We start from the raw sequence: 25,903 nt of genomic DNA on the forward strand, positions 1-25,903 counted from the left end.
GTTTCTTCGAGCGAGATATGTGTCACTGCAAACATCAAATTCCGTAAGACGTAAACATTGACGACCTAGATCGGGAATGACGAGTTGACACCGGCGGAGACCGCTGACAGCAGCGTTGTGCCCAGAAGCATTGCATTAACGTACACACTATGCGTCATCGAACGGAATCTTTCGGGCTCGCCAAGATCGTAAACTTAAGCTTGTGGTATTTTTAAAAGCCACGGCATCTCTAAGAATGAGAATTACTGTTTCGATCGTTTCGTTGCATTTACTTCATAAATCTATTTGTAAATATTCTAAATAACTCTGAATACTATGGCTACCCGTCGCTAGCGCGGTGAAAGTAATGTCCGCCGATGGCTAACTTGCCTTGGCATCGGTAAAGCGCGAGACAATGATTGACACGCTCATGTGACCGAATCCGTATGTATCTGTGTTTTTCGCGGGGCCGCACAACTTCTCGCCTTCGATCGGAAGTTGTACGGCTCTGCGAAAAACACTCATAGGTACGATGACGTCAAACAGAGGAAAATACCATCGGATGATTAGATGTAATTCCCTAATATTTTTCTTCGTTCAGCTCGGAAATACGAATGACGTAATGATCTTGTCACCATGAGTCGAATACGAGTGGTGACGCTGTCATTACCTCACGAGTATATTACATGCACGAGGCAAGAATTCGTTATTTTTTGCAAAGTACGATTCCGCGTTTAAACTTTTGAGTACTTTAGGAATGATATCAATACGCTTTGGGCAAGTTGTCAGTGTTCGTCGCGTGAGTGAGAAATGGAGCAAATGCCAGACGACCTCTCAGTGTACACGTACCTTCCGCAAAGTCATATTATTTCAAAGACAGCAGAGGCTTAGAAATCTACCTTCAAGTTATGCTATTTTTCGAAAACAAAAATTTACTCACCTGAATCTCAACAGCGCGAACACTGTGTAACTTGGCGCCTGACCCTGGTTACAATGCATGTGGAACCCACGGCAATGCGACCAGCTTCCAGTGCGTTGTTTCCGCCGTACTTGTTCACGTAATTCATCAGGACTACACAGGCGGTACACTCTTGTGTTTTCATTGTTCGGATTATTATTGACGTAGTCTATGAAAATGTCGTTTTCATTATATGATTTTGGAGGCCTAGACATGCACCGCTGTACTTGACCCCCTTGTTGGAGTGGAAACATATACCGCATGAAAGTACACTGTGTGTCGAAAGTTAAGGCGGCGACGCGGTCAATAAGAATATGAACCCAAATATTGGCGACAAAACTAAAACAAGGGGAGTCAAAATTTGCCAATTGGATGTATTTTGTCAGACTCTAATAATCATGACTAACTTTTTCACGTTAGATACATTTTGATAGCCGGAGAAATGCCGGCCCCATGTTGTTTGTTTACGTTGACGAGCACGCCGAAGATCGATGCAAAAAAGGTCCGACCCACCAAACTTAATGACATAGACGCCGGTTGTCGTGATGTACAACGGCCAAGGACTAAATTCCATATTTTTTGTTCAGAGACGACAAACTTTTCTTGTGCATGTGATAATTATATATAATTCCATGGTATTTTTCTCTGTTTGACCTCATCGTATACTCGTGTTTTTCGCGGAGCTGTACAACTTCGAGCCGAAGGCGAGAAGTTGTGCGGCTCTTACATGTAAGCTAACATGTATTTATTCAGCAGAACTTCCGTAACTTGAGGTGTAGCTTTCGTATGAACGGCCCTGCTGCTGCAGGAAAAAAGTTCCGGTTGATGATGTACAACAGGGGTAATATGGATTTCTTATCTGTGTTGGTGTACGCTATACAGGTGGTGATACAGGCCAGTTCATGTGATAATATATAAATAGCTTTATCACACACATGTGTGCGCATGCAAGCCATATTTGTGATAGTTATCTTCAGGTGATATATCAGATTGTCTTTAGTATTTATAGTGCCCCTACGGAGATAATAAAATGGAGAAGGCAATAAAATCGAAATATCATACAAATGGCGAATCTCAACGGAAATGTACCGCAACTTGTTTTAATGTTGTAATGGCATCGCATCTTTCCTACTTTCTACGAATAGGATTCGAACTTGGAGCTAGTGAAGTGACAACGTCGGCATTCTATGGGGAAGGTACTGGCGTTATATGGTTGGACAACCTTGATTGCTACGGTGGAGAACATAGTATTGCTTTCTGTCCATTTTCAAGGCCAAACTCGTCCAGCAATTATGCGCATGAGAACGATGCAGGAGTTCTTTGTCAAGGTAGTAACACTAAGAAATTTGAAAATGTTTAAACACAACATAAATGGTGAAATCTTATTAATAAAACGATTGGAACTAATTTGGGATAATTGGATCTTTATATTTTTCAAATTTATCAAAAATGTTAGGTGCCCTACAGCTGAATGTTGCAATATTACAAATTACTCATAAAAAAAGTGTATAACTTAAAAAGAAAAGCAGGTGAGCTTACATTCGCAGATTTTAAATTATCCCAAATTAGTTACAATCATGTTTAATATGAATTTCATATAAATTGTGTTGTCCTTACACGAGCCTATTGAGCCGATTCAATGATTTTAATAGTCTATAAGGCTGTCAGACTACCAATCTATTGCACAGCGTTGAGCGCTTGCTCAAGCTATCTATATGATTTGGACAGAGATGGAAAACTAGCATAACACTATAGCAGATCGTAGAGCTATTGACGCTCTTTATGTGTGTCATAGTGTTGGTTAAACAACAAACTGGAAGATTCATTTCTGCTAGAGGTAGAAATCACTACTGTTCCAGATCAAGTGACAATTTGACCTATCGAAATTATGGCTAATAGGATAACGTAGCTTTATGATGGGTATGTAGAAATGTTAACGTTAATGGAAACTTAATTCAAATTAGGCCAATATTGAAACGAACATGACATTTTCGTTTAAAATGTTGCTATTAGACACGCAGCGGCCGAGTTTACTACTTACGGATGCGCTGGTTCGACAATGATTTGTTCCATTTTATATATACCAAATTTCAAAGCGCCTGTTAAATCGCTGATAAAACATTTGTTTTATTAATTTAAGTGGACAATTATAAATAACTTTGCAGTATTTTATGGTCCCTGCCCGTCCTAAATAGCCACTATTTATTGACTGACACATGCATTACACAATTACGATAAATGTCAATATCGAATTTCCATGTTTACAGTGATCTCATGGCATTGCAGCTTATAAAAGAAATATAATTTCGAATCTAAACCCGCTGCGCGACCCCTGGGCTCAGCCCTCTATGATATTATGACTATGTCAAGAGAGCCTATATTAGAGAGTTTTTCCTTAAATAAACGATAATTTCTTGTACTTATACCATATTTTCACACGACATAGTTGTCATGTAGTTTATTATTAAGCGCAATGAGTGCATGACAACTGTCCTACAGTTTGAAACTATGACCATACCTCTTTGACTGTGTATACTACTATAGTAATGTATTCTAAGAGTAAACTGCCTGTTACTTATATCATTGAAGAATCAAAAACGCATTGAGGTTGATCTTTTAATTCTAGTATACAAGTACTTGAATTCAAACTCTATTTAAGTTGCATTTTTACCCAGAAATCATTGCTCGTTCCTTTCTATTGCAGCGCCATTTCGCATAGTTGATGGAAATCATCCGTATACTGGTCGGGTCGAAGTCTACATGAATGAACAATGGCAAAGGGTATGCAACACAAACTGGGATAACGCAGACGCGAAAGTCCTTTGTGGAGAACTTGGTATTTAACTTTCATCATAAATTTACCATATCAATTACATACATGCATAAACAAATGATTTTGAGAGAGAGAGAGAGAGAGAGAGAGAGAGAGAGAGAGAGAGAGAGAGAGAGCAAATCTTTTAAATCAGAAAAAGCTATGCTGTTTGATTTAATCGTGCTTCGCCAGTCAAATTAAATGTTACGAATTGCATAGATGTAACGCATGTTCGACAAAGAATTATTTGGTACTTTCAGCAATTTCCTAGTTTGTAGCCGTTTTTCATGTCTTGAGTTTTTCAGTCGTTATGAGTTTGATATTCATGTATCGTCATGCAATCAGCTGGGTCATATCTCAATAAAATGCAATGCATGCTGTGTATGTGACAGGTTTCCCGTCAGATCATGCAAAGCTGCTAACAGATGGTGATTATACAGCCGGAACTGGTCCTGCATACATGAATGACGTCGCCTGTACAGGAAGTGAAACAAGTCTACTTAACTGTCCTTTCAGCGGTAATCCTGATGTTTCCTGCCAAGATGCTACGGTTGAATGTCAACGTAAGTTGCTCCAATTTTGCTATGATACAATTTTTTGTGTGCAGGAGTGACATAGTGAAAGCCCGTATTACTGCATTCGCATTGTTTTCTCAGCATCGTTATTTCGGCTTTCAGAGATTCAAAGCTCACCAATTTGTCATCATTAGGTATCCAGTCAATTAAATAGATTTCCTTCTCATATTTTTGTCCCTTAAAACTGTCTTTTTGTCTTCCATCGGGTTACATACATTGCCTCATCCAGGTTTGTCGGAATTACCAAACGCAAGGTACAATATACTTTTCGTAATATGCAAATGCCGAATCAGCTGTAGCGTCTCGTGTTCAGTCTGGACCCGCAGATAACCCTTTCAAGTCTCTGTATTGAAATTTCATAAACAAAAACTGCTACCATTTGAAGTGAAGCAGACATACGGCAAAAATCGACAACAATGATATTTAAGTGCATGCTCACTGTTTAAAACCCGACCACGCACTGTTGAAGAATTTCATAGTATTTCCCAAAACTGATGTGTCTTTTCGTCCCCTACAGCTTCTCTTAACCGTAGCAAATTGTGTACGGCGTATCACTGAACACATAATGATACGTGTGTACGAGCAGTCGTCAGTTATACTATCGTAACATTCAGACTGCTCACTGTGCTCTCCATATATTAAACAGAACGTGTTCGCCTGGCAAATGGTTTTTCATACTTTGATGGACGTGTAGAAGTTTACCATAGTGGTCAATGGGGTCTGGTTTGCAACAAGAACTTTGATGAAAATGACGCCGATGTTGTCTGCATTGAAAGCGGTAGGAGTTTCATTTCTGGCCATTTCTCACTTTTTGTTATTTTGCCGCCCGTTATCAAGTTTAATTTGAACGTTCGTTCATAATGAATAGTAAAAACGTCTGTGTAATACACAAACCTGACAATTGCGCTGCTGATGGAAAACTTAGTAAGATGTCATCCCCGGAGAAATTTTGATATTACCCCTTACATTTCAGATATTGGAAGCCGCTATCCCCAACTTGGTTGGACATCTTCAACTACTTACGGTAAATTGTCCGTTGTTGGGGATAAATGTGTATTCATTGTATTCCTTTTTATAAAAAGCTTACGTGATGTCGCCAGTGTCGGTGCCAGTGTAAGTGCCAGTGTCAGTGCTAATCGAGTGTGATCTTTTGCTAGGATTTCCTCTTGGCGTTGACTACATTGCTCCTCCTAGTCTCTATGGAGTCGCAGATGCCCCAATATGGATGTCCAATGCCAAGTGCAGTGGCGATGAAAGGACAATATGGGAATGCCCAACAGTTCCTCTGCTTGTAAATGATGGCTGTAGAGAGCAGGATGACACCAATTTACAATGCAAACGTAAGTAGTTATCAATACGTTTTGTTACTACAATTCTACTTGTTTTAAAGAGTATGGTTGCTGTACAAGCATTTAAAGGCCTTTTGGGCGATCCCTGGGATCGGCTTTGTTTGGTCTCTAAGGGGATTATGAAGATGTGATAGTCCTTTGTTTTCCATTGAAATTGTAATCTTGTGGGTAAATTTTTTGATGAGATAATCTGGCGCCAACGCAGGCCTTCAAGCACTTGCATGTTTAATCAATTATGTCTGTTAGATGTTTGATCAGCCATACCAGTTGACATCCTCTTTTTATATGGTACAGCTCCGTACACAAAACAGGTGGAGGGGCGGGGGCTGGAGGAATTCAGGTTGGATTCGAACATTTATGGTTTAGTTGAGGGGGACCGTTTTCCTTTACCTTTGGAGGCCTGAAAAATGTTTGGTCCCCGTTTAATTTTTACAATGTCCGAGTCTAAGGTTTGGTAAGTAATTCAATGCAAAATGAATAACATTTTAATGTCATCCAATTGTTCTAATGTTTGTAAAAATTAAACAAAATATAGTAGGATTTAGTAATGGGGCAGAAGCTGCAAATAACGATAATTTGTTCAATATTTCTATGAAATATATCAACTGCAGTTTATTGCTGTTTACCTACAGCATGCGGAAACATACAAATGAATATTTAGTTTGTCGACAAAGCTTTATGTATTGGGTGATAATTGAATTGGAGTCTAGACTAAAAGTCATTTAATAGTCGATGATACAAAAGCAAGGTACACATACACGGGCTGAGTTTGCGAGTTGAATACTCAGTGGACAGTTAAACATGCCGTAGGGAGTACAAGAAGGCTGCAGTTCTATAAAATAAATAAAAACATTGTCAAAATTATCAACGTTAATGTACAGCTGCCCCGATACTGTAGTGTCACTGTCACTACATAACTGAGAAAACCGGCAGTGACAGAGATAGCTCTGACTCTGATGTAGTTGTCAGAAAAGTTTGGGTCAAATGACGCTCATGGCAGTGAAATATACTTGTACACAAGAAAACAACACATGATATGGAACACCAGGAGACTTGAAAGTATCAGGAATTTTTGAATTCTAGCATATGAGAATAATCAAATATTAAAGAAAAGAGATTGAGTCACCATGCTTGATATTGTAAATTTTAACATTCTCATCATAAAATAACACAAAAGTAAAACTTTGAACGGTAAAGACTCTAATTTAAATGAAAAAAAATGTGCTACTATATATAATATTATATATTTTTACCAAATTTGCCATCATTACACCCAAATTTTATGGAATATTTTAACCCTCCAGTATTGTCAATTAAGAGCAGCATCAAAGTTTTGTACTTTTGAAAAAAAGTACTTTTGGTCGGTCACTGTGATCAGTTTTTACGATTTTGCAAAATGTAGCCAGGCATTCACAATTTGCATACTGTCTCATGATCGTCATTTTGTGTGCTTGCAACAGGTGCCATTGACCTGGCGAGAGTTGGATTAACTCAAATCAATTTTCACTGATAAATCCAAAAAGTCCACTGATGGTTTTGAAAATTAATCAATTTAAGAACTTAGGAATATGGCTTTCAAACTGCTGATAATACGTAGAGTAGTCAGGGGACTTGATTTCTCCAGCCCCCTTCCCCGTTATTTGTGAACGTAGCCTAAAGAGGTATGGTTATAATATGTTAGATTCAAAATTCATATTATCTAGTAGCAAGTAATAATAAGCACGCCAAAAGCTACTGACAGTGGCCAACACTACCCTAAGTATGACAGCAGACCATATCCCGCTTGTAGTACAGTTGTTTACATTGACTGAAAACTCCAGTTTACTGTATGTTTCCCAGAAACAATAGCATACTTATCATCAAGTAATTCTGTGATCTTTAACATCATACAGCACCGATACAGCTCGTTGGTACCGATGTCCCCTATGCCGGACGGGTTGATGTATTTCTTGATAAGCGATGGGGTACAATTTGTAACAAGGGATGGGATGATACAGATGCTTCTGTCTTATGTGCAGAACTAGGTAAGGTTCACGCCATCGTTTCTCAATGTAGATAAAATTTATACCACTATGTTTTATCTTGTAAGTCTTCATGCAGTTATTAATTCTAATCACATCGTATTCTAATTTAAGCTAAAACCTAGGAACTATTTTACACCTGTAAACCGTATACTCTCTCCATATTTTCTTACCATAAATCAAATTACGCAACATACGTCTATCATTTGAGATAATTAATGTCATGGCAGCAATGTTTTCCGATACGATCCCTCACTGTTGATCAACTTATATTACTTAAAACCTGCCATATCTACCATTTCGAAAGTTTAATAACCTTTGATAAAGAGGAGGATGCTTCAAGTGGTTGTAGTCGCTTTTGTTCAGTACCAGTGCCACACAGCATGACTTGAGGTTTTCAAGTTTTCAAGCTATACTAAAGCATATTTTACCCATGACAACTTCTTCTCACGTTTGGATAGTTGTGATACAAGTACTATCTGCATCACTTCGTCACGAGAGGCTCAGGCTGGTTGATCGTATCTGTTCTATGCTAGGGGTAAAAAATAACATATATAGTTCGTTAAGGGATTTCATAATGAGCAGGAAAAGCCGTCTAATCAAAGTGTTAACGGGTGTAAAATATTCGCATAATGACATACTAATGGACATTTTATGTCGAAGAATCTGTGTATTCTAAAATCTATACCGGTCATGCTTGAATATATTATTCTCTTAAGTCAACTACAATTTTTAATATTTCTGCTGCTTATTGTTATATACTATGCAGGATATCCTAATGGCGGTCTTGCTAAGGACTATGAGCCAGGAACTGGGCCGATTTGGTATGAAGAATTCAATTGTCAAGGCAACGAAGGAACAATTCTGGATTGTATCGACAAAAATGAAATGGAACAGACTAGCTGCACTCATGAAATGGATGCAGGTGCCAAATGCAATAGTAAGTCATAGATACATAGATGCCGTTTGAAACTCCTCTTTAGGCAGGGATGGTGTAGCGCTCTTTGCGAAAATTAAGATAACTGCAAAGTGTGTTTGATTGTGTAGCATAAGGGTGAAATCAGGTACTTAAGCAATGTCTCATCAAATATTACAATAATATTGAGATGTAATATTTTTCCGCGTAAATTTGGCTAAATGTTCAACCACTGGGTCCACCGAGAGCGATACATTGATTTAGTAATCATGATAACGACTGCTATATATCAATTATTTTACGCAAAAGCTTCAACTGTGTCAGTATGTGCATCGAGCTCACAATCTCTGCATGGTATAACAAGGAAAACAACCTAATAGTATGTATGTTACTTGCAATACACGTACACCCTTATCACATCCTTTCGTCATGATTTCAATGGATCGCCAATGCGAGGGACTCAAGAATTGGCTGACAGCACAGCAAGAAAACAACTGTGCTCATAAGGTTTGACGAGGGTGATCATAGCCGTTGTTAATGATTGGCAGCAATAGCTGATGTAGTTATAGGGTCACACTATCACAGTTAAAGCTTGTGTTATGAAAATGTTTAATATTGTTATAATTAATAAATCGATACATTAAATTGCATTGCATGCTTTCAGGATTGAGAGTATTTTAAAATTTCCAACGTGCAACGTTAAACGTGCGACGTAGAAATGTCGGCCGACCTTTCAACTGTGAATCATGTTTTTTAAGCTGACATCGCTGCTTAAATTTAGAATTTCATGAATTTGGTTGCATGTTTTGTGTGTTTTCTTTCTTTGATTTTCTGTTCACTGTATCTTATAAACGTTCCTTGATCTTGTTCAAATTCTATCAGGAAATTAGGAGTTGGGATCACTGATTGGTATGACAGTTAATGCTATGTTAAAAATCGAATGTTTTGGTATCACTTACAACGTCTGTTTAATTGTAAGGTCCGACTCGTCTGGTAGATGGCCCTACGAGGAATGCGGGGCGTATAGAGTTTTTTCGAAACGGAACATGGGCTCCAATCTGTGATGATTATTTCGATATCAACGATGGTCATGTCTTTTGCAGGGAACTAGGTAAGACAATTGCACAGAAATCAAGTCATTACAATAGAAAATCCATGACTGAACACGTGTGAATTTTGTGAGGTGTGAATGTTGTGCTAATGGGTGCACTTGTGTTCAGATTTTTCCTTAAAGTCAGAATGTTGAACTTTTGATGTTTAAGAAAGTGCGCAGAGTTAGCACATTGAGAAAATGGAAGAGCCCAACAAGTGAACAGAATCATTTGAAAAAACGAAAAACCAAGTAGGGCTTCATGTTTTGTCTTTGAACAAATCAGAATTAAATGGTTATATCAGAATTAAAAATTAAAATTGAAGTTACCCTCACCCTTGGCTCAGGCATCATCGATATTACCGACATGGGCAATTCCCTTGGCAGGCAACAAACTGGTGTCCTCTTTCGCTGTCTTGTTTTATTATTTTATATAATATACCTTCTCATATCGTTCCGTACAGGTGACGTTCACATTAACATATTCACGTTTCAGGTATTTGAGTGTTCCCGAACTGAACTCGCAATTTTCAAAGTGAAGACAAAACAACATAAGCAATACGCTGCAAGATGTCCTAAAAATTAAAATCAGGAGGTAGCAGAGGGAAATGTGAATGATTAAATACCATTTTACTCAATTTCTTGTTATCAATTGATGTTCCCTCCGAAGTATCTTTTATCCAAAATTTAAAATCTCCTCTTCGCTCGACACGATTTGATCAGCTAGCTGTCGTCTTTCCTCTATGTCTTTCATAGGGCCATGAGACACTTGACATACGACTTTGAACTTTTACCTTTTAAATAATGCTACCTCCTTAGGAGCAATCCATGAAACATAATAATTAATTCTCGCCATAAAGTAGGAAGTAATGAATAGTTTCATTTTCATGACATTCTGAGTTATAGATCCAAAATAGATTGTTTAAAAAAATAAGAATGCAACTTAACTTTTCAAATTTCCTATCATTAAAGCTTTGTAAGTAGGTTATCCGGGATCTAGATTAAAAATCTAAACCCTATAATGATGTTGGATTGTTACCTCAATCGCTGGGCAATAACGTCACAACAAATACGTATTTATCTAAGTTCTGAATCATCACATTTAAGGTATTTTTCTTTGTTGTTCTGTTCGTAATATAGGCAAAACGGATGATCTGAGAAATGTCCATATTTTCGAAAGTTACATTAGTTAAAATCGTCATAACGATCGTCATACTTAATAGGGGGTTTCAATTTAGATTATCATGTTGCAGGCTTTGTGACCATACACATCAGTGGGTTGATTCTTAGATCAGGATGGGTTCAAAGATATTATGAAAACATACCGTATCAAAGCTTCCTGCAATGAATTGAAAAGTATGTGTGTCATTTCGACTTTTACTATTGATTGTGTTTGCGTTGCCAGGATTTATATATGGTGCCTCTGCAGTCCCCCACAAGTCATTCTATGGCCCATCGCCCATTGACATAGTTCTTGACGACATGGGATGCACGGGCCTAGAAGATACAGTGTTAGATTGCCAATATAGTCAGATACCAGACTGTGGTCCGGAGGAAGGAGCATCTCTCATCTGTATAGGTGAGTTCGTATATACAGATGATGGGACATTTACGTTTTGCAAGGACAACTGATTTGTTTATGTCAATAAGGATTTTCCTTCAATGCAGTACCAGGCTACCATTTATTTTAAAAGAAGTGGAGTAAATGGACAATAGATTAAGCCCAATTGCCAAGAAACTTGTCTCTTTCCCTTCTTTTGCATGCATACACCCTTAGGGGACAACAGCTGCACTTTTGATAGTTTTTGCTCTGGAAGAAATGACGTAGTCTTCTTCAAAACGTATATTGATACATCCTATTACCCCTGCAAACACGTATACGATGGGCAATGTATTGTTGCCAATGAACACTATTCTACACATTCCATGCACAAGCTTATTAGACCCTTCCCCATGGAAAACAATTGGTAACTATGTTTTTTTTTAAAAACCCACCATGTACCAAGTATTATGCACTTTTGTGATCTTGGTAAGGGAGTAAGTTAGAAACTGGCAGCCGAAAAAAGCAGCTGTTACAACATTCGGATAGCACAGATATTTATTACAATTTACAACCACCTAGTAAAAGTTGTCAAGCGGTAAACATGCACGATGGATGTATGACCTGGACAACACGGCAATCTGTGTCATGTCAAAACAAAACTCCATAGGAGGTCAATGTACAACTTCAGAAGTTATACTATTATATGCGTCATATCATGGGTTAAATGTATACCCGTCTTTCGTAGAGACTATTATGTATGTAATTCAGTATATTTTTCCGTACGTAATTGCATATAATACGTATATGCACGTATATAAGAGACCAGATGGACGGCACGTGATCAGGGGTCACATCTGATGGTTATGATAAGCCAAGTAGAGTAGCCCTATACCATTCTCGGTACTTCAGTTGGTGTTGAGGAAATGTGAGAGACGTTTGAGCATTTTGAAGAACTGCGTGCAATAGAATAGCAGTGATGCGTTTGCAGGTACGCAGTGAAATTGAAGCATCGTGTAACCTTTCGTCGTATGATCAATCGTCTTTCAATGTAAATTCTACATGCCAAAATTGACTCTCATTTTGAAGGTTAATTGTAATATTAACCTTAAATAGTAATCTGGTGAAATACAATCAGTACTGCTCTTTGTAACTGCTTTGTGATATTTTTAAAAACTTTATTCAAACTATTGAAGTTAGTGTTGATTATTTGCTTTTACATTGCGCCAAAAATCACAGTTTTGGATGAAACATATCAGAAACATCACCCTATTGTTATTTTAATATTTTATGCGACAGTTAATATATACTCGAGTAAATGGAAGATTTTATCGCAGGGACTTGTTGTTAGTAACTTATATGATGAAATAACATATATTATATTTGCCGACAGATGATCCCGTTGATAACTTCTACTGGTCCATGGATAATGTGCCCGCGGAAACTCATGGGACTATTGAGTCTGTTGACGGTTTATTCAACAGTGCTATTCACCTAGAAGGAGAAGGTCAGTGGCTTGATCTGGGTACCTTTCCAGAAAGTTGTTTTGAAAACCTTGATTCCAACTGCATAAATGGCATTACTGTGAGTTTGTGGCTAAAGACAGGAGAAATGGAAGATAAACAGGTTATTCTGCTATTGGGCAGTGAACACTTATATGGCATGTCCTTTGCCTTCCGCACGGACAAATATGAGGTTACTGTACGACAGAATGACACGTTATGGTCATGTGTTTTCGTCGGAGAGTTTGACGAGTGGAGACATGTGGTGATCTCCTGGATAAACAGTGACGGTCTTCAAGTATTTGTTGATGGATATAATGTTACAGAAGACATGGAAGGATCCTTTGCAGAACACAGAGGCTTCTTTGGATCGACTGGAAATATTCACATAGGTAAAAATGAGGCTGCAAACGGAAAACTTGCAGAAATAGACATCGATGAACTTGAAGTAACTGGAAAATATACAGAGAAAGTTGGTAAGTATCTATCTATCTATCTATCTATCTATCTATCTATCTATCTATCTATCTATCTATCTATCTATCTACGTACCTACTTAATTCGCCTTTCTTTCTACTTCGCCTTTCTTTCTGTGTGTACTACTGAGAAGCCTAGTTCCATGATTGCTGCATCGAACAAACTTATTTCTTCATATTGCAATAATGTCAGAACCCTTCTCAAAATCAAATGCTCGATATTTTGGTTTCGTAAACTTTCAAAATATTTTTGGCAACATATTTGAAATAATCTCTTTCTTCTTTTTATCCCTTATTTGTGTTTATCGTCTTCCATTACACTGTTCTAGTCAATGAATTAAAAAGATCTGTTTGGAAGTCTACTTGTAACAAAAGTGTAAGATTGAGGTGGAACAGCGCAGCTTATTTGCAAGATACAAAGCGGACTGCGGTGAAATATTTTGTAGGCCCTTGTTTTGCGAAGTTGTTCTTCAGTATCGAATTTGATGTTTACAGTACCTTATCTTGTGTTGTCCCGCTGCAGAACCACACAATCTTGCCATCAACAAACCAAGCTATATGAGTACCGTGAGTGAGAGGAACCACCGTTTTGCCGCAGCGATGGCAGTTGATGGCATTATAGATACATATTGTGAGACAGCCATGGGAGATGTAAACCCCTATTTGCAGATTGATCTTGGAAGGAAGTACGGCATAACCCATGCTGTCATAAGCTCAGCTGGTAAGTGATCTACATTGTACTATGAACTGGTATAGCCGGCAACATTTTTAGTTTCATAAATTTATGTGCACTTGACAGTCATTTCAATCTGCTTTAAGTTTTGAAAGCAAAAATTGTTACCCATAATAACATGATGTAATCGGAGCTGGAATATTCAACTTGTGAGGAAAGATTTTCCATTCAAATAGTCAGGACCTGCAAGGATGTAGTCGTATTACCTTGAAACCAAATATTTATTTCAAATAATAGGACTCCAACAAATATTCGCAAATAGCTCGGTTACACATCAGCAAGCAGCCAGTATACATAAAAGAACAAAACACCGACAGTGAAATGACACTGTAAAACACAGACCAAAATAATACAGCAAACGTCAGAGGAGATAAAAAATACACATTTATTTTCGGTCCGGAGCAGTAACAGAGCCAAATTTTTCATGTATTTTACACAAAGAATGAATTGGACATGTTCATGCCATTTTAGACCTGGTTCATATCGGCGTATTTGTAAAATTAAGTCACGTGTGGGATGACTGCGAGACGTAGGTTAGTTGCGGGCGTGAATCTCGCGATAACTCAACTACATCACAAAGCTATAAACACGATTGGAACTAATTTGGGATAATTGGATCTTCATATTTTTCAAACTTCTCAAAAATGTTAGGTGCCCTATATCTGAATGTTACAAATTACTAATAAAACAAGTGTACCACTTTAATAGAAAAGCAGATGTCTTATATTTGCAGGTCAAACCGACATTACTTCACCATCTAATTATCCCAAATAGTTCCAATCGTGTTTATACTTACACAACATTCAACGTAAGGGTTATTTAAAGACTTGCATCATGTCTATAACGCAATTCCTTTCATAAAGTGGTTGAATGATTGACCGACAATAACTCTCGGAAATGACAAAAAATGAAAGCTCTGCCACGAAAACATAGGAACTGCGACATGCTTTAATATTTCACAAAGCCGTCTGCCAGTTTCGTTTTGATGCAGATCAAAATCAATAACCAGAGTATTGTTAAAGTTGAATGCGCCTTTGGGACAAATTGTCAAACCCTCTAACCTATAATCTCAGCCTAACACTTGTAGGAGGCTCATGCTGGAGCTTATGGAATGAAATGTTTTCACCGGCTTAGCTTTGTGTAAATCGGGAATTTTTCCGCATAGAGAGGGCGCCTATTTTGCATTTAAAATATCGGTAAATATTGCGTTATTTGTTTCTCACTTACCAAAATGGTGGACGACTTCTGGTTAATTTATTTTTAATTTTGAAAGAAAAGGTTGAAAGGTTGCTTGAAAAATGTTCGATCGAAAGTGTCTTTTTCATTTCCAGGTGCGTTCTACTTTTAACCAGATACTTGGGGATTACAATTGAAACCTTAGTAAATGCTAATTGTGTGTAAAACTTCTTATTGTATACCAGATCTATCTCAGCAGTCACTTGAATTCCATGTAGGAGATACATGGATTAAGGAGGATGCTCAGCAATGTGGTCCCCAGTTTGATCTTAGCCCTTTCCAGATATTCACAGTATTTTGCTCAGAGAGCATGATACATGGACAATTTGTATATGTCAGCATCAAACGTCCTACTGAAAAAGCAGAACCAGTACTGAAAGTGAGCGAAGTGCAAGTCTTTAGTGGTGCGTACAAATATTTTATTAACTTTGAGCTTTTCATCATGAAAAGAATGTCTCAAATTTGTGCATGTTTTTGTATCATATCTGTTTGCACGACTAAGCTAGTGCAAAAAATAATGAATGTCATATTAAAAATTATGAAATTATTGAAAGATTTTTATACATATTTGTCAAACAATTTTAATCCATGTTTAATCAAACAGATACATATGTATAGCTTTGCAGTGGAAGCATAGATTTGACAAAATTTTTGAAGATTCAATTTCTGTAACATATGTTTCTACATGTCATGAAGTTCGGGCAGCTACTCAAAGTCAGGAATAAATAACACTTCATTCAAAACCTAGACAACCTGATAATTGTCTTGACAATTGTCGTTGTTATGAGATCATCAGTTGCCTTTCATGACAAGTTGACAAGTCAAGTTGATATAAATGTACCATTTCTGGCCTGTGGCCACCATAAACTCGAATAGCCGTTCATTTTTCAGCAGTTTGACCCTTCACCCTTGCCCCCATAACATAGTAGGCAAAACTGTGTTGCCGAATCAACCTAGCCTATCGGTAAAGATGCCTGAGGCTCACATCTATAAAAGTCCACGGTGAAACTTTGCAATGAGCAAGTACTTGTATGCCCGTACATTATGTCTGCACTTGGATATTATCAATAGTACTGTGCTTAAAATTTTTTAAAGATATTTTCCTATACAGGAACTTCAAATAGCTTCAAAAATGTTTGTTCATTATATGCCAATGGCGTCGAGAGCAATTTCATAATGTTTCAACGAATTGGGTTCGTGCTTATCGGGTATTAAGCATGAGCTTTTTCAGTGTAATGTCAGCAATATAAACACGTTTTCGTGTCAACATAGAGTTGAATTTAGCGATCTGATAACGTACATGCTCCAATTATAAATGCATCGAATAAAAATCTTTACTTCAGACAGGCATACGTTTTAACGAAAATTACACAAACAACTAGTGTGGCAAGTGGTCGTCAGGTTGTAATAATTTTCTTGTGGTGTTTATTGTTTTTGTATCTGGAAATCTACCGTTAGTAGACAATATATGCAACATTTTTAGAACACTTAGAAACATAGATAATCTTTTTAGAATCAGAGGGTAGTGATATTCATATATCTAATCAATCAAGACAGGGACTTGCAGGGCAAATTGTTTCTCGCCATAAACACTTTAACATATTTTCTGTTCTTGTCTTTGACTATATTTCATGACATTTAGAATCAAAGTGTGATCCTAAAATTTAGACATTTTGTGAGGTGTTTACATTCCAACCATCTATGCTATGATACATTTATTCCACACCACCTCTGAATGTGATTCTTGTTTTGCATTTTGTACAGATCCAGCATATCTAGGTTGCGTTGAACAGACAAATAAATTCTCCAAAGCTCCCTCCGAAAATGAAAGGCTGAGTATTGGGGAGTGTCGTCACGAGTGTAGCCTGGAAAGTTATGCCTACAGTGCGCTCAACGATAATCAAGATTGCTTCTGCAGTGGCACAGGCAGACAAGACCTTGAAAGCGGCTCTGGAAATTGCAGGCTTTACTTCGACTACAGTGAAAATGACTTCACAGTCCAGCCAAAGACAGTAGATAACACCCAATTGGCTCCACCGACCCAAGACAAACTGAGTTTATATAAAGCTGGTTCTATTTTCCGTCGACTGACGAAAATTGAGAATGGGAATGGCCTATCAATAGATGTGCACTGTGCCTCTCACCCTTCAAACTCCTTTCGAGTTGAACATCGAGAAGAACTATATCTACCCAATGAAGTCATTGAATGCTCTGTTTTATCGACGTTATCAGATTACAACTTCCTTTTTGAACTCCACGTTGATTTCAATAACTATACGGAGCCCGTGGTTGACCAGGTGTGGGCCAGGGAGATGTATTATTTCAATATATCGTACAGGACTCCAGGTATCTATAGTTTCAATACAAGTGTTGACCATTTTGTTAGCTCAGGATTTGTCATTAAACAGATTGAGGTCACAATGATGACTTCTCCGATACTGGGAAGAACCAACAATGAAAACATAGAAAATGATTTTGCAACTGGTCTCCAAATAGAATCTGTCAATGTCACTGAAGAAAAGCTGGCGATCGTTGGTATGGAGCAATATTTCTCATTGTTCCTTATTGATGGTAATGATACCACATGTCAGTGGTACTTTGGTGATGGTGAGAATAAAACTAAACAACTCAAGACACCGGGCTTCATAAATGTCAGCCATTCGTATGGATATGAATCTCGTGGACTTGTCACGATAAATGCTGAATGTTGTAACTTTGTGGACTGTGCAAATTTTTCATTCACTCGTTACTTGAAGACCGCCCTGGCGACATTTGAGCCAACACCCCCTTTCACCATAGAGGAAGGCAATCCTGCCATCGTTGAATGGGAGACAAAGCCTGATGCAGAGGTAAACATGATGATACAAATGGACCATGACCCAGCCCAGTCATACGATTACCACCGTGGTAACTTCTCCTTGGAAAAGAACAACTACGAATGCCAAGGAAAACACACAGTTTTCATGACGGTGTCAAATCCACCACAGCAAGACATATTAAGGTCCACATTCTTCATTTCTCAACAAAGTATAAACGGAGTTACTTTGGATTTTCAGGTAGAATACCTAGTGACAGAATTCAAAAGTCTCGTCGGGGAAACAGATGAAATTCTCAAGGAAATAGAAGTTTATAAAAATTTGACTGTCAATTGTTCTACTTATGGTGGCAGTGACGTGTTTCGTATTCTTACATTTGGTGATGAAGAAACAAATACAAATTTAACAAATCCTGGACTGATCACTTTCTTTGATCGAGGAAAAGAAGAGGAGTATCATGTCCACATGTATACAAAAAAGGGTCACAGGAAGGTGGAAATGATAGCAGTCAATGAGCATACACTATTCAATCAGAGTTATTGGCTAGACGTCTACACATTGTGTGATAAACCTCAAGTCTGGATCAATGGCCATGGCAAATCTCGCCTTTCTCCAAGAATTCACCACAGATCTGAAGTTCTTTTGGTTACTAGTTTGGTCACCTACAACTGCCGTGACAATGACACTGATTCAACATTCGAGTGGTTTGTGACATCTTCAGGGAAGGAGACACGAATCGAAACGTCTAAAAAGTTTAGTGTCAGCTTCGAATCAAAGTACTTTGACTATGGAATAATTTCAGTACGTCTTGTAGTAACACTAAGTTTTGCCCACATCGAACCTGGCAGTGACACTGTTTACATCCAGATCACCAGAGCATCCCCCATAGCATACATAGAGGGTGGAACAGCACGTTCACACTCAAGATATCTTAATCTTGTGCTTGATGCCAGCAAATCAGATGACCCAGAATCAGAAACCAATAATTTTAATCTTTCGTGGTCCTGTCATTTGTCAGATGAGTCACCGGCAGAACTTAGCTGGGACATAGAGCGGAGTTTTGCTAAGTGTGGTATTGGAATATCATCTTTGAATTATACCTCAGATATGCGCATTGTTACTATCGACAGTTTATCATTGACAGTCGGCAAGTACACTTTTTCTGTGAAAATATGTACTTACGATGAAGTTGAGAGGACCTTCCAACAAAATGTAGCAGTTGTTGACAGTTTTCCACCGGATATAGAAATCAAGTAAGTTATTATTGTATCTCCACTATATCTTTCCATCCGTACTGTAATTAATATTTGATATATTATTTTCCATCTGATTCATTTGCTCTGTTGCGATTACGTTGTGATTATATCATTTCTGTTATCACGGCTTTCTACAATTTTCTCATGATATTTCATTTTAACTTGTACTTTAGATATGTTTGAGCCTCTATTAAAATAAGTGTCTGTATGTGTCCGGGAAATGCATACTAGCAATAAAAAAATTGTATTGATTCCCCACACAATCGGATTTGTACGTGTACACGTAACTTCAAGTCGCAGGCCGTAGTATATGAATGCGTAAAAGAAATTATCATGTGCCCATGATTTTGTCCATTGCCATGTTTGCTGCACCGGATATCACATCGATACATGTGTAGGGTGAATTGATATTTCCTAACGCATAATTCCACACTTTTATTTAGTTGCTACATTACACGCAAAATCTGATTTATGCAATTTTATACTGTTGCACAGATGTATCTTGAATTGTGGTGATGTGATCAGTTCATCACAAACAACTTCGTTTGAGTTACTTTGTGGCAGTTGTACATTACTTGATGTGCCAATTTACTCCTGGCAACTCATTCAGTGTGAAAATGATGCCGAATCATGCACGAACGTCGAACATTTCTCTTCATTTACTGTCACTGGTAAGTTGGACAATATTTGAGTTTTTTAAGGAATGGAAGAACTTCTTTCCTTCCAAAGGGAGAAAGGTTTGATGAAGGGGAACTGGGAATGCCTGATACGGCATGACAGTTTCACTTTATACTAATGCTCGATAGTATTCATGAACTTTGGGCTTTCGGCTGCTGTATAATTATGGATGAGCGCGGTGTTCAACTCACTTGAATCATACAGCATATTATTAATTAGTGAAATAGTATGATAACACTGCTGTTTTTGGAATATATGAACTCTAGGTTATGACAAAAATGGAACATCGAGTGAACACACACACATTAGTTGCGAGACACAGTGATATTGATGTCTGCAAGCTAATTTTTTTTTAATCCACAGTAAGATATGTTTGGCAAGGGTAACATGAACATCATAAATTTTGCTCAAATTATCTTTCAATTGGATGAGGAGCATTACGCATTTCTAACTTGCATATGGTTTCGTTTAATATTTTGAATTGAAATACTACTATAGGCAAGCAGGTACATTGCATACTGCAATATATTTATCGAATTTTTAATTCAAACATTTTATCATTTCAAGTTATTTGCTGGTAATGTTGTTGCAGTAATATATTCTTTCTTCTGGCAAACGGCAAACTTCAACCATACATTTAGAAGACCAACAAATACAACCGTTGATGGCATGCTTATAATTACTCGATTACCAACAACAAGGTTTTTCTCAGGAGGATATATTTTGTACAACAATTCACTGGAAAACAATAGCAGCCATTGTCTTCGAAAGTCTAAACGAAAGAAATAGAGAACTAAAAAAAGATCATATTTTGTCTAGTCTCACAATTCATGTGCACGGCCAATTTTGTAAAGTAATGCACGACTTTGGGATCCCGAAATATATATGTTCTTATGTACCTTTCTTAACGTCTCCTTTTTTCAAAAAGTTCATTCTGAATGGAAATTAAATAAGACGTTACGTTATCTGGCAGGTGTGAATAGTTCATCATTGGTTATATCTGAAGATTCCTTAGAAAAGAAGACGAATTACAGACTGAAAGGATTTGTGAATGTCCTGGGCCAGGGTGAAGCCTTTTCTATCTACTCCTTCAGAACAGCGTCACCTCCATATGGTGGGCATTGTGAAATGATACCACAAAAAGGTACAAGACAATATTGTATTCGCGTCATGCCAAACAACATTTCAACGATAACTGATAGAAGTGGCGATGGAGATAACAAAAATTAGTAACAAATAAATATTGCAAAGGAATACCAGACACACAGACACAGACACACAGACACAGACAATCAAACACACACACACACATATATATACATATATATATATATATATATATATATATATATATATATATATATATATATATATATATATATATATATACCATAATCATAGCCGTACACCCAGTTTGAAAATGTCAACTAGGAACATCCAATGCGTCAGTGTGACCCACTGTTCCTACAGCTGATCATGAAACTTGAATACACAAATGAACCTGATGAATTAAAAACAAAACCTACGTGTTTATTGAAGAATAGATTCAATCCCAGTAATACTTAGAAGAGTTAGAAGATACAACATTGGCTAATAAGTGAAGTTTGCGATTATTTTCACTTGTTCATTAAATGTTTATTGCAAGTACTGTGGTATGGAGTGTCCTTAGCCTGGAAAATAAACTAATGAATGCCCCTGTTTACAAATATAAATGCTTAATTGTACAAATGATAACAAAGAATATTTTTCTTAGAGTTTCAAGCCCCTCGGGGTACATTCAAAATAAAGAATTTAATCGTCAGATCCTCATTTGAACATCATCTGTAGACCTGAAAACGATGCAGTTAATAGGAATAGGATTCATTGTCAAAAACGGTTTTATCAAGACTCTAAGTAGTGCTTCTGTACGATTGCACTTGCACTTGTGTTGCATAGTTGCGAGAGAAGTCAAATGTTCCCTCCCTAACCAATGAGGAAAAATAGCGATGAGGATAACATAGACATTGTCACATTTAACGACAATAGAAAAGTATATAAATTATCTAGCATCTTCGGGTTCCCTTTATGGCAATACATGTTTATTTCTACTTAACAATTGAGAGATAATTCGGACAGATGAAGGACATCATAAGTATTGTTCAAATTTCACTTTTTTTCCAGGTGTAGCATTGGTCACAATGTTCCTGGGTGTATGTCTGGGTTGGCAAACTGGAGAGCGTGTTGAGGACGACACGGCAGTAACCATGAGTGAGATAAACAGTCCTGGTCTGTACTATCGCTTCCAGCTGTTCGCAAATGGGCAAGAGTATGCTAGCGATTTCTACTATGCTATGGATTCGCTGACCCCTAACATGAGCCTTCCCGAGGCACCTGCTGAAACCAATTACTTTTGGGATGTAGTAGTTTCTGTCGAAAACCGGTATGGGGAAATGAATACAACGTTTCTGCAAGTACAGGTATACAATTTAGGCCAAAGTTGACTTTACTTAATCCTGAAAGATAATATAACACGATTGGAACTAATTTGGGATAATTGGATAGCAAAGTAATGTCGATTTAATCTACAAATGTAATCCCATCTGCTTTTCATTTTACATTACACACTTGTGTTTTGAGCAATTTGCGATATTGCAACATTCAGCTATAGGGCACCTAACACTTTTGAGAAATTTGAAAAATATGAAAATCCAAATATCCCAAATTAGTTCCAATCGTGTTGTGTATAAATTCAGTACATTGTCGATTCTGCCATCAACACTGTAGAATATGTCTTCTCTTCGTTCATACGTTGTCTATTCATTTGCAAATAGAAGAGTCCGGAAATCTATCTTTTGCATAATTTAAGGCTATGGTATAAAAGAATTACGAGGTTATCGTTCGCCCAGTAAAAGCGATGAAATTCGTTTCTTCGCTTCGATAAAGTGTGTATGTGCGATGTATGATAGTGAACATGCGTGCGTGAGTGCTTCACGAACTCTACAACGTGTTGAAAGGTCTCAGTCAGAAAAATGTAACAACTTAGCCAGCTATTGAACCACTCTTTTTTGGGAGTGGAGATTTAGCCGACTGGTTCTGTCTCAGGCCTCTCAGCTAGGCGACTGATGCCGTATGTTGTGGGTTCGAATCCGATTGAAAACTATCCGTATGTATTACCAATTTTCCAAATACATACATGTTGAAATGTTATACTACTTAAACTAGCAAGATAAAAATTTAATGATTACAGCATATTTTGAAGTTCACAATGTGACCATACCAGTATTTATACACCTTTAGGTAACTCCTCTGACGTTTGATAGGAATACTATAGAGTCGTTCTACAAGAAAGCTGATATATTTAAAAGATTGGTTAACCCTATCCAAGCTACCCAGATGATCTTGACAATCTCAGCTCTATTGAACAAGGTAAGAATCTACAAAGAGAATGAACGGAACTGCAATTAAACCTAAGTATCGTAAGTATGTTGCATCTCATCTAACATGAGAAAAATACTTCACCGAGGTCTAAACTGCTCAGCTTGATATTTTTCCGAATTTTCCTACATCGACTTTGGTATTGTTTTAAAATCCCAGTCTATTTACCGTCATCCAAACAACCGCAAAAATGAGGCTTATTTTGTTGCTTGTACTCAGCATAACACTAAACAGTATACATACAAACATGTTTCCAGGCATTTTGTTTATATTTCTTTTGGAAGTGTTTATAGATACTTTAACATGTAACTACTCTTTAGTTGCCTCAGCAGCCACCCCATTTTACGACAGAATACAGGACAATTGGCACAAGTCTTGCAGCCGTTGATGTCTCACTTCATAGGATGATTAATTATTTGACTTTTGTGTTGCAGTGGTGTAATGAAACAGCTGACAAAGATATGAAGGCGGAACTTATCAAGGTATCACTTATATATTTGTAATGCTTGTAAAGGAAATTGTAGTCTTTTTGAAATTTCATTCGTGTCTGAATTGATCTTCCCATTGGAATGATTGAATGCAGGCATATTGAACTCATTTGTCATCGACAGTTTTCACACCATTGTAGTCTTTTTGAAATTTGAAATTGTAGTCTTTTTGAAATTTCATTCGTGTCTGAATTGATCTTCCCATTGGAATGATTGAATGCAGGCATATTGAACTCATTTGTCATCTACAGTTTTCACACCATTTTTTCATTGAGTTAACATGCCATTTGTTGACGAAGTCTGAGGGACATATTAATTGGGCTCCATCCGAACGCCCGCGCAAATATCTCAGACATACCTGAGGCAATTCCTTTCAAACTTTGTACTAAGTGAAACACTATGATAAACATATGGATGTTTGTTATTTTGGATTGACATAATTAGTGTTATTTAGCATAATTAGTGAATTTCAAAAACGATATGTTTCAAGAATGACTGCACCGAACTTGATGCAACTTTGTACAGATGAGGGGTAGCACAGATCTCTAAATCTGCATAAAGACGAATGGTGTCAACCAACTGCTAATTTGCACATTGAATGACTTTGGGAGTATTTTGAGTGGGTCAAATTTAATTGAACTTGGGACAGATGTTGATAACAGAGATGTAACGATGCACAAAGACATTCAGTAGTATCGTGTCAATAGGTCAAGCCTGGCATTCAAACAGACCAAGGTACAAACAAATAACATGCAATGATTCATAGACGTGCATTCATGTGCCAGTGTACTAAGCTACCGCAAAAAAGCCCCCTCATATATGTGCATTTTTTCATATCACGCCCCGCTCCCTTGTCCATATTTGGTTGAATGCGTCTTATTCCAGAAATACTTTTGTTTTTAGAAAGTGTTACCATCTTTACTATGATCAAAAGTGCGCGAGATTCAAAGGTTATCGTCTGCATCAAACGACAGTGGCAGCGGACGATAACATTTAGTGTATGGACGAGCTTCCGAATTAGACGGATTAGATATTTTGCTTTCTGGTGAAAACTGTACTGACAAGCCAATGGTCCGAGAAAATGATTCGGTGACTGTAGACAAGTTCATCAAAGCGCAGAGAAAATCAAGTTTGGTTCGTTAGACTGAATTGGATGCCAAAAGTACGTAACTTCATCGAGAACCGATACAGCGACATTTGCGACTTTGTCGACATTCCACCCATGACGTTGAACGAATATTAGGCAACATTCTTCATTAATCTGAAAGCAATGACGGTACTGACTATGAACCAGATTCAGTTCAGCGGTGAAGTACACCTTTGAATGATATCTCTCGCAAAAACAACTATGGAGAATTTTTGAGTGACATATTTTCAGCTAAGAAACGATGCAATAAAAGCCTAACGGATGTGCCCGAAACAATCACGAAGTGCTTCTGACTTCACTGTAGGGAAGAAAACTCGGGTCTCGAATATTTGGAATTCAAAAATGCGATACAAAAACTCGCAATTGAACATACACGGATCATCGTGCGGTGCCACCTTTGCAACGTTGACCGATACTTTCAGAAATCAGATCAGAATATGTAGAGAAAATGTAAAACGATTTCAAGTAGAACAAATTGCTCAAGACTGTCGTCCGTTCTGCAATCGGTATCCGCTGCCAATATCAACTATTTCGCGTGGTATTGGCCCACATAAGCAAGAACAAGATGATTTCACTTCATTTATGCCACAAGCAGCTGCTTCGTTGAATCTTAGTGGAAGGAAAACAAATCCTGTTCGGAAGACAACTGTACAAACCTTGACGAAAGCAGGAATTCCTCGAAAACAAATAATAAAAATAACCGGACACAAAAACGTCTCGAGTTTGCAACATTGCGATACCGTATCAATGGAAAGATCGGCGGCGCATGCGCATTTTAGCCTTTCATTTCAAATGTGTTCAACAACTGTACAATTAGCCTGAACATGCCATCGACAGCAAGAAAACGTATTTTGGCAATGTGACTCCGATAGTGAGAGCTTTGCAGAGTTCCTATGTATTGCGACAACCACAATTAG

The 25,903-nt window shown here is 37.6% G+C and overlaps 1 protein-coding gene across 1 annotated transcript in view; it reads left to right on the plus strand.

Annotated features, from left to right (window-relative positions):
* LOC139134221 (uncharacterized) overlaps nucleotides 1–25,903 on the plus strand; it is a 104,099-nt gene that overhangs the window by 40,393 nt on the left and 37,803 nt on the right. The window contains exons 19-36 of the mRNA XM_070701133.1: nucleotides 2,083–2,265; nucleotides 3,642–3,773; nucleotides 4,142–4,312; nucleotides 4,971–5,102; nucleotides 5,482–5,664; nucleotides 7,566–7,697; nucleotides 8,464–8,634; nucleotides 9,590–9,721; nucleotides 11,106–11,279; nucleotides 12,634–13,218; nucleotides 13,742–13,939; nucleotides 15,373–15,591; nucleotides 16,952–19,256; nucleotides 19,755–19,930; nucleotides 20,911–21,081; nucleotides 22,098–22,393; nucleotides 23,214–23,342; nucleotides 23,786–23,833. Of these exons, the coding sequence (XP_070557234.1) occupies nucleotides 2,083–2,265; nucleotides 3,642–3,773; nucleotides 4,142–4,312; nucleotides 4,971–5,102; nucleotides 5,482–5,664; nucleotides 7,566–7,697; nucleotides 8,464–8,634; nucleotides 9,590–9,721; nucleotides 11,106–11,279; nucleotides 12,634–13,218; nucleotides 13,742–13,939; nucleotides 15,373–15,591; nucleotides 16,952–19,256; nucleotides 19,755–19,930; nucleotides 20,911–21,081; nucleotides 22,098–22,393; nucleotides 23,214–23,342; nucleotides 23,786–23,833 (5,537 nt within the window). The remainder of the gene's footprint in view (nucleotides 1–2,082; nucleotides 2,266–3,641; nucleotides 3,774–4,141; nucleotides 4,313–4,970; nucleotides 5,103–5,481; nucleotides 5,665–7,565; nucleotides 7,698–8,463; nucleotides 8,635–9,589; nucleotides 9,722–11,105; nucleotides 11,280–12,633; nucleotides 13,219–13,741; nucleotides 13,940–15,372; nucleotides 15,592–16,951; nucleotides 19,257–19,754; nucleotides 19,931–20,910; nucleotides 21,082–22,097; nucleotides 22,394–23,213; nucleotides 23,343–23,785; nucleotides 23,834–25,903) is intronic.

The sequence above is a fragment of the Ptychodera flava genome, chromosome 6, assembly GCF_041260155.1.
Source record: "Ptychodera flava strain L36383 chromosome 6, AS_Pfla_20210202, whole genome shotgun sequence".
Lineage (NCBI taxonomy): Eukaryota > Metazoa > Hemichordata > Enteropneusta > Ptychoderidae > Ptychodera > Ptychodera flava.